The sequence below is a fragment of the Austrofundulus limnaeus genome, unplaced genomic scaffold (genome assembly GCF_001266775.1).
Source record: "Austrofundulus limnaeus strain Quisiro unplaced genomic scaffold, Austrofundulus_limnaeus-1.0 Scaffold2115, whole genome shotgun sequence".
In the NCBI taxonomy this organism is placed as follows: domain Eukaryota; kingdom Metazoa; phylum Chordata; class Actinopteri; order Cyprinodontiformes; family Rivulidae; genus Austrofundulus; species Austrofundulus limnaeus.
The window spans coordinates 12,767-31,128 of record NW_013954517.1 but is presented as its reverse complement, the minus strand read 5'-3'; the positions used below and the strand labels follow the sequence as shown (position 1 = coordinate 31,128).

General features: G+C 39.4%; 2 protein-coding genes across 2 annotated transcripts; one reads left to right on the top strand and one right to left on the bottom strand.

Annotated features, from left to right (window-relative positions):
- Positions 1 to 556: 556 nt before the first annotated feature.
- LOC106537064 (probable serine carboxypeptidase CPVL) lies at positions 557 to 4,887 on the top strand (the record flags this gene model as incomplete). The annotated part of the gene is given in 10 exon segments (XM_014034428.1): positions 557 to 671; positions 761 to 819; positions 906 to 985; positions 1,082 to 1,148; positions 1,261 to 1,383; positions 2,564 to 2,695; positions 3,285 to 3,383; positions 3,461 to 3,634; positions 3,703 to 3,885; positions 3,961 to 4,887. Coding segments are annotated over 10 exon segments (1,131 nt in total), but the record flags the coding sequence as incomplete, so codon positions are not given.
- Positions 4,888 to 5,768: 881 nt separating this feature from the next.
- LOC106537063 (cyclic AMP-responsive element-binding protein 5) lies at positions 5,769 to 13,317 on the bottom strand (the record flags this gene model as incomplete). Its single annotated transcript, XM_014034427.1, is given in 4 exon segments — positions 5,769 to 8,161; positions 9,087 to 9,195; positions 10,669 to 10,896; positions 12,997 to 13,317. Coding segments are annotated over 4 exon segments (813 nt in total), but the record flags the coding sequence as incomplete, so codon positions are not given.
- Positions 13,318 to 18,362: the final 5,045 nt, after the last annotated feature.

Genomic DNA, 18,362 nt, shown 5'->3' with positions numbered 1-18,362 from the left:
ATTCTAGACAGTTTATCAGCTAAAAAAAGTTAATTTTGGGGTAAGTTACTCTTTAAAGCTTAAAAATGTGAACGTTTTGTTTCAGTGTCCTCATAGTTTCTGATCCAAATGCACTTCAACAAAACAACTTCTTTAAAACGATGAAATTAGTTTCTTTATGAATCGCTTCTGCAGGAACCTTCCTGATTTGTTGTATATCTGCAAATGCTGCACAAATATGAAAAAAAAATCTAGCAAACTGATGCCTCTGAGCTGTAATGTTTGTTTTGCTGTAAATAAAGCTGTGTTGGTTYTAACTGCAGAGCAACAAATAAATGAAACACTAGCATTCTTTAAACGTGCTTATCGTCTGCAGCACAAACGCCACAGTTCTCCTGACAGACGTCATGTGACCTGTGTGGAGGATGACCCTCAGCTACTACCACACCCTCCTAATCTCATAATTTAAAGCTCTTTAATCCCGCTGACAGAGTGGTCAAGAACAGGTTTGTTTAGAAACCACCTTCACCACTAGATGGAGCTGTTGAGTTAACTCTGGTCTGGATGTGACCCACAGGGAGCCGGGGACAAAGCTCCAGTCCTGCTGTGGCTGCAGGGCGGGCCGGGCGGTACCTCCATGTTTGGCCTGTTTGTGGAACACGGACCGTATGTTGTGTACAAGAACCTAACAGGTTTGGTTCTGCAGTGGCTGATTAAAGATGGACGCTGTTGGAAGTTTTTTTTTTTTTTTTTTTGAGGATTGCCATTTTTGTCTTTGCAGTTGGGATGAGGGACTTTGCGTGGACCAGCAGATACTCTGTTCTGTACATCGACAATCCGGTATTTATTTATTTACTTATTTTAAACCCCCCATGGATGAATAAAATACATCTTCCCTTCAGTCGATGCGTCTTGTTTTGTTTTAGGTGGGAACCGGTTTCAGCTTCACTGACGACGACAAAGGWTTTGCTCAGAACCAGGACGATGTCGGCAGAGATCTCTACAGGTCTGCTCTGTTGCAGTCTTCATCCCTCCACTTGTTCTGCTGGAGTTTAACTCTTTACCCTTTTTTTATTATTATTTTTGTCTCTTTCTCGAAAAGTGCTTTGACTCAGTTCTTCCAGCTCTTTCCAGAGTATCAGTCCAATGAGTTTTATGCCACSGGAGAGGTCAGTTTTGTGAATCCCCCACTCATTTTTATAAAACTCATGTTATTACATAGTTATTAATCAGATGATAACATAAAAGACTTTATAATTTGAATATATTGTCTCTTTATAGTCGTACGCAGGCAAGTATGTTCCTGCTGTTTCCTACTACATCCACAAAAACAACCCGACTGCYAAAGTCAAGATCAACTTCAAGGGCATGGCTATAGGAGACGGACTCTGTGACCCAGAAGTGGTACGTATCCTGTGGCTTTTACTTTCTCAAAGACCAAATAGAGAAAAAAACCCTCCCACTGTTGCACCTTAACTATTACTGACTACAAACACATGGTTATTTAGCCATTATAACTATAATGGCTGCTTWATGSCCCTTTTCCACTAGCGCCACTTAGTGTCGTGTCGGTACGGTCGGTGTCGGAACGGGTCAGTTCAGGTGCTTTTCCATTCATGTTTCAGTTCGGTTCCAGTGGGTGTGTTTTTTCGGTTTTTCCAAAAAGAATTAATGCGCAAAATGAGAGATGGAAACACATTTGCCGAATAAGTTCTGAAATTTTAAAAATTTGCTAAAATATTGAATTAAAGTTGGATGGAAACACGACTYATGTCGCTGCTACAATTGGAAAAAATGGCGCCTRGATTTGTTGTTGTAAAGGCAGACAAAARCAGTGACTCCACCCKCTGGCCAATCAGTGATGAACAGTGTTCTGACGTCGCATTTTGGTGTCGACTGGGACCACTTGGAACCACAACTAAGTAGGTACTAAAAAGGTCTGGTTCCATGAATCTGGCCTAATGGAAATGGCTTGGAACCGTATCGACTCTACACTTGAACAGTGCTCTAGTATAATATGCTTTGTCAGTGTGGCTCGTGTTGGTGGTGTTAATTTCTTCCACTTATGAAGAGAAAACTTAGTATCAAAGCAAAACGTTTTTTTATTTATGTAAATGTTTTGATTATTTAAACTTATATTTAATTCAATGCTTTTAATCACAGATTTTGGAGAGAAATCAAAGTTAGTTTGTTCTAAAAAAAAGTTGCAATCATTCTCTAGTTTTTCTTCATTTTTTTTATTTTACCAATTTTCTCAAAATGTTCACATTGTAAAAGTTTTAAAGTTGCTGATTAGGAGTTTGGTGATATAATACATATCCAGACACAGGTTACAATATGATATGTCATGATTTATTGTGATGCTGCAAACGATTAGATTTCAATTCAAAAAATGTATTCATTTCATTAAAAAAACAAAATAACCACATACAATAGAAAATACACAAATCAAATTAAAAAGAAAGGTAGAAGAAGAATAAATCTTAAAATGTCGGACCCTTTTATCCCCAGAATACAGGTGCTGGTCATACCTGCCGTTGGTGAGGATTGTCCGTTCACCCATCGAATGTTTCTTCCTCCCCAGATGCTGGCTGGTTACGGTGACTTCCTGTATCAAACGGGGATGGTAGACGAGCTGCAGAAACGGTACGTGGACGAGCAGACGGGCCTCGCCGTTCAGCTCATCCAGCATCAGAAGTGGGTGGAAGCTTTTAAAGTAAGTCAGAAACAGAATGTGGCTTTAGAAACATCAGGCCTCATGCAAGAACCGTTCATACGAACAGATCTGTTCTTAAGTTGTGCGTACGAGTGATTTAGGAGAATTTGTGGCATTCACCAATTAACGACTAACGACATAAATTGGTTAAATTAAATTAAATTGGCTATCACTGCTGTTGTATAACACTACAATATTAATGTGAAGATCTCAAACTAAAAACCAACTTAAATTATGCATTAATTGAAGTTTACTTTGTCTCCGTACATAACGAGCTTTATAGATTATGTTTTTAATCAAATTTATTTTGTTCAGATTTATTCAGCACATCAGCCTCTCCAAAGTGCCAGACATATTGTGGAGACTGCTCTCCTTCTGAATAAATGAAAACTATGTAACACAGTTGTTTACACTTAAATTAAAAGTATTTGTCTAAAGGAAAACATGAATCTGATTTAGATTTTTATTTCTGTGACTGTATACGACCCACAGGAAACACAGCATTAACAGCACATTTCTCAGCTTTAGCAGCTCCTTTAATTCCACAGCTGACGCTGCTTTGTTCTGTTTTTTTCATCCATCGCTTCAGGTTTTTGACTCGCTGCTGAACGGCGACGTGGACCCATACCCCTCCTTCTTCCAGAACGCCACAGGCTGTACCAACTACTTCAACTACCTGATGTGTCAGGTGATCTGAGCTCCGCCCTCTCTCCTTCCTGTGCTTCAGAAAACCTTTCGGTCTGATCGGTTCGTTGRGTTTCCCAGGAGCCCGAGGACCAGGAGTACTTCTCTCAGTTCGTGACCCGGCCCACCGTGCGGCGAGCCATCCACGTGGGCAACCTGACGTTCCACGATGGCTCGGAGGTGGAGAAGCACCTCCTGCAGGACGTCATGAAGAGCATCAAACCGTGGCTGGGCGTGCTGATGGACAACTACAGGGTAAGAGGCGCACGTCTCTGACGCCCAGCAGGTGGCGCTCTGACGTCTCAACTGCAGCGTTCCTGCAGGTGTTGATCTACAGCGGGCAGCTGGATGTGATCGTCGCCGCCCCTCTGACCGAAAGGTTCCTGCCTACCGTGAACTGGACCGGCGCCGCCGAGTATAAAACGGCCCCTCGCTTCCACTGGAAGGTCCAGCCCAGTGACACAGAGGTGGCAGGRTACGTCAGACAGGTCGGAGAGTTTTACCAGGTATGTTAAAAAATAAACAAACAGCATTCTCACGTTAAAGTCGCAGTTTGTTAAAAGTCCTTTTTTTATCTGCAGGTCATCATACGAGGAGGAGGACACATTCTGCCCTACGACCAGCCGGCCCGATCCTTTGACATGATTGACAGATTCTTGTCGACACAAGGCTGGAAGTGAAAAGCTTTGGTTCAAAAAAAACAAGACTGATTAAAACYATCTTCGTGGACATTGATTGTTCAGTGTTGATTTAAAGGACTGTTGATTGACACAACAAATWATGTTCTGTGTATATTTTGCAATAAATGTGTTTTTTTTTAAATCAAAGGAGATATTTGACTTTTATCTGAAACACAACAGATGATTCAGATAATTAGTAAGAAATGTTTCTTGGTTTGAGCAAAAAATAATTGTGTTCAGATAAGCACAGTTACATCTGAAATATTTGAATTCTGAAATGACTTGAAATGAACAGGTATTTCTGTATAAAATGTTGTAGTTTCTACGAAAGAGGATTAGGGCCACTGAGAAAAATAAAAGAATTCTGACTTAAATCTCAGAATTCTGACTTTTTACTTTAATCTTCTGAAAAAAAAAGTCAGAACTCTGACTTTAAACACAAGCTTTTAAAGTCAGTAAATATTAAGGCAAAAATAAAATGAGGCCTTCTGAGAAAAAAGTCAGAATTCTCTTTTTTTTTTTTCTTTCAGTGGTGCTAATCGTCTTCCGTAAGTTTCAATACTTTCATTTTCTGCCTAATTTTATTCTTGCCTTAATATTTACTGACTTTAAAAGCTTGTAGTTCAGAAAATGTCCACCAGGGGTCACTAGTCCTCAACAAAAACTACTGAAGGGAGAAACAATAAAAATACTTTCCTGAACTATTGTAGATTTTAAACCTTTTTAATGTTCATCTCAAGAATTATTTAGTTAAGTTTGATTCTGAAATTTCTAAACTTGTCTTAATTATCTGACCAATAAAAGCTTTTCTGTGTTTTTCAACTTAAATGCTACAGCATTATGTCTTCTTGTGTGTAACAGGTTTATAAGTTGGGCGGGGGGGCAACAGGTGCTTATTTTTTACTTTATTTATATATGGCATTTCGCTGTGAATGTTATATTTTAAAGTCTGATCATCAGCACAAATACTTTGAAAAGATCTCATGTTATCCACTTTTGATTAAAAGTTCTGGCCAAACCACATCTGGATAAGTCTTCAAAAAAATTAAAACTTGTAGCTTTTGAAGATCTTTTTTAAGTCCATTTGAATGCATATAATCAATGTGACAATGTGATGCAATCAGATCTCTGACTTCAACATCTTATTATAAATTAGCATTTTATAATCTAAGAGGTTTGTCTGCTTTGTCATGGATGTGTTTGCCTTTTTCACTATTTTTTTAGTATTTTATTAACTGATAAGGACTTTTAGTCTGAAATAACTAGTTTGAATAGTTGGATGAATTTTATAATTAGAGGTCTTATTTAAGTTGAAATAAAGCATCTGGTAACACTGAATTATTGGCATCTAATATTTCAAATTTAAAGTTGTAATCATGGAAAAACCATGTTTATTAGAGTTATTTAATTTTGTCGCTTGAAATAGTGAAGCTGTTTTGTTTTCTGTTTAGGATGTCAGTATTTTCCTGTGCATGTGACCCCTGCATGTGTGTGACTACCATGTTGTMTCATCAGGCATCTATCAAGCTGTCTAGACATCTGAATAATTAATGAGTATTCTAAACCCTTAAAGCATCTAACTATTTAATGAGCAGTTATTTTTCAAGGGCGAGCAACAGCAAAGAGATGCCGATCATGTCACCTTTACGTCTTTTTTTTCTCCAAAAATAAATAAATCTGAAGAACAATACAATAAAATATAGTTAGTCTTACGTTGCCGAACAAGTGCTTTATTTTCATATCYTAATGTAACTGCAATGATATTAAATGTCTGTACAAATGCAAAAATAAAACATAATTACAAACACACGGACAAAACAAATGTACAAAGTTATGCAGGCAAYAGTGGATTCATCAGTTCGTTACACACCAACAAGGTTTTAAAAGCGCTGAAATGAGCTTCAACATCTTGACAAAGAAAACGGAAAAAAGGCAACAAGTGCAGTGGAAACATTATTTACACACGTACCACACATTTAAACTCCCTTCAAAAAGAAGGGTGGTTGCAATACATGTACAGGATTATAGAAATTAATATTATGTACAATATTTATACTTTTTAAGCTTAAAATAACACACATACAGACTTATTAATATGRGAGATTTGTTCTCTGCCTCACATTCACACACACGCTGTACTTCCATCTGACCTTACAGAGGAACGAATATTTTTGTTTCTTTATAAAACTAAATAAAAACGAGGGGGAAAAAAAGAGCTTAAATGTAAGTTTGAGGTCCTCCTAATTCTTCCAGTTTAAAATAGTTTGAGGTCATTAATAAATTTCACATGCAAAAGGTTGATCTGGAATGATTTCATTAAAAAAAAAAAACAAGGCAAGCGGGGTGGAACAACAAAGCCCTTTTTAAGTGGATTTCTCTGTCTTGTACAAATTGTCGTCTGCTCCGATATTAAGAAACGACACAAAATKTGTAAATGTGTGAAAAAACATGACGAAAAGACATTTCAAGAAAAAAACCTTTCCGAATTAAATCACTGAGATAGGAGCCAGGCATGGCCTCTTCCAAAAAGGCAAAAACACAGTTGGGTTTTCTCGCTGGTGTTGGTGAAGACGAGGGATCAACTCTGACCTTAACATGGCTCTCCCACCCTCTTCTGTGACAGAGGGCAAAGTGCATAGGCAGCTCTGTGATCGCTCCACCTGTCAGTGAAACGTAATTCACCCATCCTGCTACAAAAAAAAAAAAAAAAATCCCACAGTGCATCACGGTCTTCATGCAACAGAACTGACATTTCTGGTCGCAGAGGAAAGAAAGAGACAATCTACGGTCAACATGAGAACGTATTAAAGCTGGCAGGGAGACAAAGTGTCGGCAATATGTTCGAGGAGATTTGGCCTTGTTTGTGACAGAGAAAACTAAAAACAGACATTGTTTTGGGCAAAAAAATAAAAAAAATTAAAGATAATTATTGTGGTTACGTATTCGTAAGCCAGCAAAAAATTTGGAAACAGATTCAGGCACGCTGTGACGACTTGGAAAAACAAGGAAGGATCACTTGAAACAGTTCCTTAAAGGAATAAACTTCTCTTTTCTGCCTTAGCACTGCTACCGAACTTTGTTCTGCAGAAAAAAAGAAAGAACAAACAGACAAACAAAAAACATAAATATACAAGATTCACACGTAAAATTCGTTTGGATTTTTTTGTTTGGATCCAAAACGCAGAGCTCAACGTACAACACCCATAGAAAATAAAATAAGGCCTTWATGATTAAAGCTTCAGTTTGGTCCTGCAGGGCGGAGGAGCTGCTCTCAGCCCCTGAGCTGCCTCACCAGTATCACAGTGTTCAGTTCTGAAACAACATGGTTTAGGTCCTTGGCCATTCTGATCAAAGTGTGAGCCTACAGTAGAAAACATGATGGATGACATATTGCTACCATTTGATCCAACAAGATATAATCTAATCACTGTCATGCAACCTGTAATAAAGCCTTTTAGGGATGGTCATGACAGTGAGAACAGTCTTATYTGTTTCCAGGAGAAACAAAGATCTATACCGGCGCACAGATGGTTTGTCTTTTTTAAATTTAAATTGAAACGTTTCTAGAGATCACAGTCATTCTTTTTCTRCCTCCTCTGGTTTCACGACCCGCCGCAGTCAGTTTTGTGAGCTGGCACACCAGAGGAAGTCCAACAAATGGTGTGGAGAGATTAGCAATCTTTTCTTTCCGCAAAACATTTCAACAAAAACAAACAGAACAAAAAAAGAGAGGAAAAAAAACACAAGTGAACGAACCGTGGAGCCATCGTTTGTTAATGGGGTTGGTCTAGAAAAATATACTGTAGCTACTGTAGAAAGAGCAGCCTCGCAGGCTCATGAGGTTTTCTTTTTTCTCTCTCTTGATGGAAATGGGGGCAGCGTGTGCAGCTGGTAACCCTCAGAAAGCAGGGTGGAGGAGGGGGGTTAGATCAAATGATCCCAGGTCCCTAATGGATGGGGTTAATGTCTGTGCGGTGGTTGGCCGGCCCGTGCACGCTGCTGCCCCCTACGGCGGTGGTGGAGGTGGTGATGGTGTTGTGCTGGATGACCTGCTGCTGGGAACACGCTGGGGTGGGGCTCCCCGCCGGACTGCTCTCTGGACCTGAGGAAACAGCAGAAACATCACTCAGGTTATGACACGTTCATGATTTGAAACCGTCGACAGGGCAGATTAAAAACATAAACAAATAAAATTGGCTTGAACATTTAAATAAACACAAACCAAGTGCCTTTGATTTAAAAAAGGGTGATTTATTCATAAAAAATCATTCGATTTCAAAACAAACCTCACATTTTCTTTTTCATATGAAACATTACAAGAAAAAAAAAGAGCAATACAAAAATGGAAAAGTGAATCAGTCAACTCCGTAAACACACCTGATGGATTTGGGACATATTGAAGGTGACATCTGTACACAGGCTGGACTCAGTGATGAAAGTCTTTCCTGCCCAGTCAGGGAGGAGGCTTTCTTCTGCATAATAGAGCCTTTCAACCATTTTAGGGCTTGTGAGACTTTTTTTTCTTCCTGCGCTAAAGGCACACAGGGAGGTTCCTTATCCTATGTGAGTCCATATCAACGTGGGAGGAGGAGGGGGAGGGGGGGTTCTGATGTCATGCGAAGCGGAGCCGAAGCGCAGTCCAAACGTCAAAAAGATTGTCGAATTTTTGCCAACGTGCCGACTGCGATCCCTTTCTCACGTTGAGCCTCCGCCGCCGCCGCCGCCTCATTGAGGGGGCTGTCGGGTGGATAAAATGAGTCTCTCAGGAGGTTCAGACGACCAACTCCCAGTCCCAGAGTGTCCAACACACACACGTGAAAGGAGAGAGTCCTGCGCTGAGCGTGGGAGCTGGATACCAGCACATCAGAGCGAAGAGTCCTGGCAGCTGCTCATTGTTCATTAGACTTGTGTCTGCAGCGCTAAGGCACAGCAGTGAACGTGTGTGTGTGTGTGTTTGGTCAAAATCCCAGAAGTGTGTGTACTGTATGCGTGCACTCATCWGTGTTTATGTTTTGAGCTCTACTCACTGAGGTAACCTTGGGACTCTTTCTGCATAGTGGTGATGGGGCAGTCCTTGTGAGTGAGCAGGAGCTGCTTGAGCTGGGTCACCTCGTTCTTTAGCATGGTCACTTCGTTCTGAAAGGAAAGGAGAAAAAAACACAATTTAACATAACATCATTAACATAACAGCACCTTTGAGCACATGGGTCAAACTCAAGGCTCGTGGGCCACGTGACGTCCGGCCCGCCACATTTAATATATATCAATGGTAAACTTTAAATTTAGGATTCGATGCAGCAAAATAAATATATTTAAAAGGTGAAAGATGATAATACTTGTTTTGGCCCTGAGCTGCTGGCTTTGAGTAACTGTGGCCCACTGAATAATTTAGTTCAGGGGTTCTTAAGCTTTTTGACCTCGGGGCTCCATTTGTTGAACATGAAGTGGCACGAGGCCCAGTTACACATTACTAATGTTCAGATCAAAATGATAATTATTCTAAATCTTGGTTTAATTTGTATTGTATTTGCATTATAACTAAATTAAATACACTTACACTATCAAATTAAAACTCCTGTRAAATAATCACAAGACATGATTATGACAAACATTTTTTTATATTGTAACCTGCCCAGAACAGTCAACATACCACTCAGGCTTATCAACACAAATATAAATATATATATATTTAAACAAACAATAATAAAAATAGGTATTTCAATAAATAAAATTGTGGTCATAAAATAAATACATTCAAAATTTTTAATGTAAATTTTTCAAATAAACAATAAAAAATTGTAAAATATATTTGAAAATAAAGCCTTTTTAAACTTTTGCATGGTGGAACCAGAAGTTGCTCTTCATATTAGTGACAAACAATAACAGTAACAACAGCTTTTTGACAAGTTTAAAGTTTCTTTAAAATATATTCAAAATGTTAAAAATAAACTACAAAAAATTAATTTGATAAGGTGCAAATTAAAATATAACTGTATCTGCAGCTATATTTGATAATGTTTTGAACTTTTAAAATACTGCATGATAGAACCAGAAGCTGCCCTTCATATTAGTGACAAACTTTGGRMTTTTTTGATGGGTTACTTTCATTTTTGCTTCTATTTTTCATTTAAAATAAGTTTCAATTCTCAGCCGGTTTCTAAGGTTCTTCTTCTACGTATTAAAAAAAGTTGTTAAACATTTGAGTGGCGCACTACCGCTACTAGTGGTGAGAAAGTGTATTGCACATTATTCAAAATCAATGCGGTCCCGCAGCTCTCTGCGGCCCAAAGTTATAAACTGTTATTCTTTTGAGGCCCTCAAGGTGGCCACGACCCCATTGTGGGTGGCGGCCCATAGGTTAAGAATCTCTGATTTTGTCAACCAGCACTCAGTTATTGTTTGCTAGCGTGCTCAGCTTTAGCATCGAGACAAGGAGATGAGTGTTTCATCAAAGTTAAACATGAAATGTTGAAGTTATTTACAACTGGTCCTTTGAGGGCCATCATAATGCTCATGTGGCCCTCCCTGAAAACGAGTCTGACACCCCCGTGTTTGAGAATTGTGGTTTCTCGTCTTTGAGAGCTGTTTAGTTAAAAGTTCTATTTGTACCTGAAGCTGCATGTTGGTCTGAGTGAGCTCCTCTGCTTTCTTCTCTAAGGACATCACCCAGACTTTCCTCTTCTGCCTGCATCTCGTCGCCGCCGCTCTGTTCCGCTCCAGGAACTTCCGCCGCCGCTCGTCCGGATCCTCGTCTACTACGCGCCTGCGCCGCCCCCCGCTGGGCGGCGGTGACTGCAGCGTCTGTGTGGGCTGCATCTGCTGGGTTGCGGGCGACATCTGAAACGTGTGACACATCGGATCAGCATGGCGGGAACGTCCTGATGAGACGCTGTCTGTCTGCCGCCGTAATATCACGTACTGTATGTAACCTGGAAACCAGCCAGTCACCTGTCTACGTCACCACCCTGCAGCCATCAAAGCATCCCTGCTTGTAAACAACCATCTATACATTATCTCCACCTGCTATTTAATGACTGGCAACTTCCCCTAAAAACAACATCTGTTTGCAACACGTGCCTCGGGAGCCGGGCTGCGTGCGTCAGAAGTGGAAGACGGAGTGAGTGACTGGGCTGATTCACCAGGCTTTGCCCACCTTGTTAAGGAGGTGTCAGAAGGTAGTTTTCCAACGCCCACTTCCACTCAGACTAACACCGCCAGACACAGTCAAAAGGCCCCGTTTCTAAAACTGTACTTGCACTGACAGATCTTGACATTTATTTGGCAAAGCTGAGTGTTTTCAGTCTTCAGATCATTACCATTTTTATGAAGGCCGTGGAAAACACAAACTGCTTTAATGGCGGCTGTGCATAGAGACGGTGTTGTTTTAATGCCTTCATGGTACACCTGGAACATACGATGAAATGCATTTTTTTACTTATTTTTTTTTCTCCCTCAAGTCTGACCTGTCCTTCATCAGCAAAGATCGGGACGGCCAACTGCCTCCCATCATAATGCTGTGAGCAATGCTTTAAAATAAAACCAAACCACATTCACTTACAGCTAAGATGTTCCAGGAGTCATGATCCAACGCTGTCACTTCGCCCTTTATAAAACTCCCCCTGCACCTGGAGCAAATTGTGGCTACATAATTACAGCTAATGTGAAGCACAGTTTCCGAAAAAGACAGTCGTGAGCATCTTTTGTGGTCGCAGCTTTATGACCTCTCCTCGACCTTCGACAGACATGAAACGAACTCTAAAGTAAAACCTTTTTTTTAAGAAGCGTGCCAGGAAACTGCTTGGCTACAGCTGGGGGAAAATGTGTTTGTCCACCGACTTGTGGATTTCAAGCATCATTTCAACAATGCTTTGACACTAAACCACTAATAACAGACGTCTAAACGACCCAAAACACAGCCTTGTTTTAGTCACGGTATATTGAACTTGCGGCTTTGCCTTTAAAGTGCCTGTGACATCATTTTTTTGTAATAAACATGAATGCATTCTTGGAAAGGTAATGATAACTTATTGCAAAACAAATTTCACACAGACGAGATGAGCAGTTGCTCAGATTTTCGCTTGTGAAGTAACAGGAAGTGATGTCAAAGGGAAATGTCTGCATGTAAACAGAGCATTGCTGCTAACGACACAGAAAGCTGAAGTTTTTATAGATTATTTTCAATCACGAACAGAAAGATATGAAAAATTTCAATAAACAAATAGCATATAGTTCACTTTCTTTAAAGTGCCTGAGACATGCATGTGCAAATACAAAAAGTCAAAGAAAACATCTTCATATTTAAGAAAGTTGGAACAATACACACAATTTAACCCATTACAGTATGTCACATAACTGGCATATTTTCTTTTGAACTTGGCTCAGCCAAAGTGAAACAGGAAGTGACATTAAAGGGGAACTCTTTAACAAAGAAAACTCTCTGGTCTTTGTTTATTGAAACAAAATTATTTAAACTCTCTTCTTCATCTCTTTGATAGTGACTCAAAATAATCTTAGGAAACATCAGATTCTTCTCTACAGTCTGGATTGTTAGCCATTTTAGCAATGCTCTGTTCACATGCAGACATTCCCCTTTGACATCACTTCCTGTTACTTCACAGACAAATGTTCAAACAACTGTTCATCTCAGCGACATGAAATTTCTTTTGCAATTTTTTATCAACGTGCTCTTTCTAAAAATGCATTCATATGTACTACAAAAATTTGACGTCACAGGCACTTTAAGAGTTCCCCTATGATGTCACTTCCTGTTTCACTTTGGCTGAGCCAAGTTCAAAAGAAAATATGCCAGTTATGTGACAAAATGGATAAAATTGTGTGCATTATGTCAAGTTTCTTAAATATAAAGATGTTTTCTTTGACTTTTTTGTATTTGAAGGATAGACACGTCACAGGCACTTTAACAGGTGCTCCACTCACCTGTGAAGCAGAGTGCATAGCAGCGTGCGGTGAGGTCTGGTGCGGGTGTCCCGGCAGGAGGTGGGGATTGTGGGAGTTGTGGTGGAGACTGTGTCCCTGCGGGTGGTGGTGGTGCGCTGCCTGGCCGTGGCCCTGGTTGTGGTGGTGGTGTTCYTGGTGCTGGTATGTGTGAGGAGGGGCCTGCAGGTGCTGGTGCGGGTGCATGTGATGGTGGCCGCCTTGCTCCTGCCGTGAAGACATCATGTCCATCATGTGACCCATGGAGTTCATGTTGCCGTTTGGAATGGAACCGGGGTGGTGCGAAAGTGCAGCCTTCAGCCTCTGCACAGACACAAAACACAGAGTTTATTTGTGTGGMTTTTTTTTTCTGTTTTCTTTGTTGTATTTCTCATTCAGTGTGCTGATTAAAGGTTAGAGAGCARGCACTGACAATGACGTGACAAACAGCTTCATAAATCCACGTCGAAAAAACAAATCAAAACCACTTAGGCTGTCCTCTGCCTCTCCTTCACTCCTGRCATCCATGCTCTTCACCTTTCATGACTGTCATCACACAGGCCCCTCCTCTTCATATTCCTAAAAGCCTATATTTTTATGTGCGCGTGTGGGACTGGTAAAGGTGCGAACGTCAGACTGTTGACCAGGCTAAAGGTATGTTTGTTGCTCTAGCTGTGTGGTCTGCCCAGCCGTGACTGAGCCGGTGTCTCTGAGCAGTCTGTGACAGAGACCAGACAGAGGCTCGCCAAAGGTTCACTTGTGTTCCTCGTGTTTACCACGTGCCCTCTTCTCTGTTTATCTAAGCAGCATATAGAGACAAGGACGAAAGCAGCCTAATGACCTGTGTTGTATAAAATACCTCAAAGCGATACTTGAGTAAAAGTACAAGTATCTTACCGTAAAATTACTTTGGTAAAAGTTAGTCTCCTCCAAGAATGTTACTTGAGTAAAAGTCTTAAAGTATCTAATATATTTTGCATGTATCAAAAGTAAATTTCTGACATAAAATGTACTAAAGTATTAAAAGTAAAAGTATTGAGCAGAAATGAGTGGCTAGATTTTCCAAAATGACATTTATTGGGAGGTGATTGATACTCTCAAAAAATGTTTTTCCAAAGGCCAAAATGACTATAATGTCATATAAAATGTTAATGTTATATATATATATATATATATATATATATATGAATTTGAACACACTGAATACACTGAATTTGGTGTACAACGATACAGAAAATTCACGATTTGGTTCAGTTCGATACTTTAGTCTCACGGTTCAATATTTTTTCGATACAAGAAAGAGAAATGTCCATGTCTTTTTAACTTGTAATTTATTTAAATTAATTATGAACATTTGTTTAACCTTAAAAGTACAGTTTTTAAATTAAATGTTGCTGAAACAGCAAGTTTCTCAGTGGATCTGAGCTCGACAATGCAGCCTAGGTGGAGTAGTCAAACACAGATCCACTGATTCTTCAACACAGAGCATCTTCAGAAGAAGTTTATCAGGATAATATTTTTTTAACAAGCCATAATGAAATAGGAGTAACGACTTTCTACTTCTCACCTTTTTTAAAAAATGTAATGAATAGAAAGTACAGATAACTGTAAGGATTAGAAGTTAAACGTAGGCTGAAAAACAGTTACTCAAGTAAAGCACAGATAGCCAAAATTTCTACTTAAGTACAAAGTATTTGTACTTAGTTACTTTACAACTCTGAAAATGACTTATTCAAAAAAGATTGGTACTTATTCTTTGTATTTAACTAAATATTCGTCCTATGTAGTTCGCTTTTAGCATAAACGTTACTAGCAAAAAATTCCCCCCAAGGCTACTGTTGTGAATTCCACAAAGTTTTTTTTATTCTCTGTCCTAGTGCTGCCTTTCCCCTTCCTTCCCCCAACTTCAACCAGCTGCTGTCAGTTCGTCCACAGCTCCGTATCGTTTAACAACCTTCACATTCACGATTCCCATCAGGAATGGCATCCAGCTGGCCCTGCTCACAATGCTAGAAACATGACTGGAGCAAAAAAAAAAAACATTAGCTCTGCTCTCCTTTTATAGTAAAACAACAATAATTTAAAACATGCAAGTCAAATGACAGCACATGTGCTGGCTTCAGCTGGCTCTACAAAAAGCATATACTGTATCTATTTGTTAAAACCATTTACAATAAGTTTTGTTGTGGTTACCTTGTGTCTCAGCGAACAGAATGAGCAGCAAGCTGCACAGGAAACCGGTGAAGTGAAATTATGACCTTGCCAAGCCTGTTCCAGCCGACTGCAGTTTCTGTTTGACATACCATGAGATGCCAGACTTTGTGACACAGGTACATTTGAAGTGTTTAATATTTTTTTGCACCTCGTAAATGTTTATGTTTAATTCACTCACCCGGAAATAATAAATTAAATTTTTTTTCTTAACGTCACACCTAGTTAACTGCCTTCACCGTAGCCTCATGTGGACGAGGTCTAATAGGGCCACAACCCTTCCTTTTTTTGACTAATAAGATGGGTGTTAAAATACTATAATGCTAACATGTAGCGGGTGTTCTCAGGCGTGCAGCTGTCCACAGCTTCCAGCATCTTCTTAGTCATACTGAGACTCAGGAAAACCTCAATGAAAAACCTCAGTGTCATTGCTATTTACAGGCAAAGTCTCAGCCTGCAGATTTTTTAAACAGAATAATAACCTGGAGGTGTTATAAAAAAGAAGCAACAAAAAGACTAGCTAATATGCATTTGGAACAGGTATTATATTCAATCGTAGCCACCAGTATTGACGAAGGCATCTTCTGTGTATCAATCCATCAAAACATTTTTTATGTAGCACTTTACACAATCCAAGGCAACCAAAGTGCTGCACAGCAAAGAAAAAATACAGTAAGATAAAATCATGTAAGCGATAACACAAACACAAAATAAAAAAGCAAAAAAGAAAGAGACTGGCCTACTGCATGTACTCTCTGGAGTCGAAAAGCCAAACCAAAATGATCCATTTTTAAAAGAGGTTTCAATTTATCAGGAGATCTGGAAGACCTCACAGCAAGAGGGAAACTGTTCCAAAGTTTAGGAGCTCCAGCTGCAAAGGATCTGTCCGCCTTAAGACACCAGCCGAGTCCAAGGAACCACCATCTGATCTTCAGATCTCAGAGCTCCGTCAGGATGACAACGATGAAGGAGTTCAGAAAGAAAAAACTGGTGCCAAACCATTTAAACGTCTAAAAACCAAGAGTAGAACTTTAAAAACAATCCTAAAAGAAACGGGCTGCCAATGAGGAGAAGTATGTGCTCACACCGTCTAGTCCCCGTTAACAAACGAGCAGTTTGGATCAGCTGAAGACGGTGGTGGAGAGTCTGGGTAATTCCACTATATAAAGGGAGCTGCAATAATCCAGTCTAAAGAAGATAAAAGAATGAATAACTCTCGCAATAGCAACATGAGGAAGATAAAGTTTGACCGTGCTAATAAGCCTTAAATGATAAAAACTAGACCGGACCACTGCACTGACCTGTCTGTCAAATATGAAGTTATAGTCTAAAATAACCCCAAGATTCCTAATAAAGTAACAGTCTGAGTCCAAGGAGCCAAGAGCTCTGCATTGTTTTCATTTAGACACAGAAAGTTTAGCTGCATCCATGTTTTAACATCTTTTAAACAATTCCTCAGACTCTCCATACACTGAGGTCCACCAGATCTTAAAGGTAAAGGTTAAAAGTAGCTCATCATACGGTATCAGCCAGAAGAGTGAGGCTCAACTTACTTAACTAAAAAAAAAGGAAAGAAAGAAAGAAAAACATCAAGGTTCAATGCACTTCCAGTCCAAAGCGGTTTATCTCCATGCTTCACAAGAAAAAATTAAACATCTGTATGGGGGCAAGACCAGCCAAGACCAACCAGGCACTGGGGCGAAGGGCAGAGAGGGGGGAGGGAGGTGAAAGGGTGCAGAGGTGGGGAGAGATTAGATGGATTCCTGTGGGTCTTCCTCGCACACAATCAAGTCCAGGACGGCGACTGCTCATTTATCAGCGTCTCAGGGAGCTCTCCAGCTGGCAGTGCGGCAGTATCTGTTCTGTTTTGTTAATTGAATTAGCCGGCAGTTCAAGGAGGCCAGCGAGTGTCAAAGCACAGAGGCAGGTCAGAGAGCTGAGGGCTTCGCAACTCTTAGTGACAGCGGCAGAAACAAAGCACAAACGCAAGCAAACCCAACATTTTGCAGGCTAATTTTTATCAGACATACTCCATTCACTGAAGAAATATTTGTAAAGAAAGATTTGTATGAGATAAATCTTGTGCCAGCAGGAATTGAATTTGAATTGCTCAGACTGAATCTGAATGTGCATAATTTGAAATCAAATGCAGTGGTTTGAAAATAAATTTTACTAAACTGAAACTGAATTTAAAGTTTTGTATCTGAATTAATTTGCTTTGAAACTGTATTTTGGTTTATTAAAAATTCAGTTTGACTACTTTCACTTTGAGTTCCATAATTCAATTTCAGTTCCAAAATTCAGATTTTTGTGTAAAAGTGACAAAAACAAAGTTATTTTATTGCAGTGATTAATTTTACCTACACTGTATGTAGAAAATGTTACACTTACATCACATCATGGATCACCTATTGATCAGATGCTGCTGCTGACTGATCCATGATGTGATGTAAATGTAACATTTTCTACATATAGGTAAAATTAATCACTGCAATAAAATAACTTTGTTTTTGTCACTTTTACGGTGGATTGCATCAACTCTGTTACATTACTGAAGGGAAACTTCACCAAAGTGAAACATAAATCTGTGGATCTGTGTTTGATTACTCTGCCTGGCTTTCTCAAGGACCAGGATGTGACACAAAAATCTGAATTATGGAACTGAAAGTGAAAGTAGTCAAACTGAATTTTTAATAAACCAAAATACAGTTTCAAAGCAAATTAATTCAAATTCAAAACTTTAAATTCAGTTTCAAATCATTAAATTCGGTTTCATTTTAGTAAAATTTATTTTCAAACCAATGCATTCAATTTCAAATTATTTACATTCTGATTCAATCTGAGCAATTCAAATTAAATTCCTGCTGGCACAAGATTTATCCCATAGATTTGTTTCAAAGTCTGATTACACAAACTTGTACAATGAAATGAGGTAACATATAACTACTGTAATATCTGACATGTATCACTTTAACTCTACAAAGAAATGATAAAAAAACTGAAAGAAAAATGACAGTTTTCATTGTGCTGAAAGGAAGAAAAAAACCTTACCGTAATAAAAATCTATTCCTGAATCTATCGCTGCACAGGTGTCTCCTTCAGCTCCATCTGGAGTTGTGACACCGCTCAGTTAATTCCCGTCGGGCCAAAACTTTAAG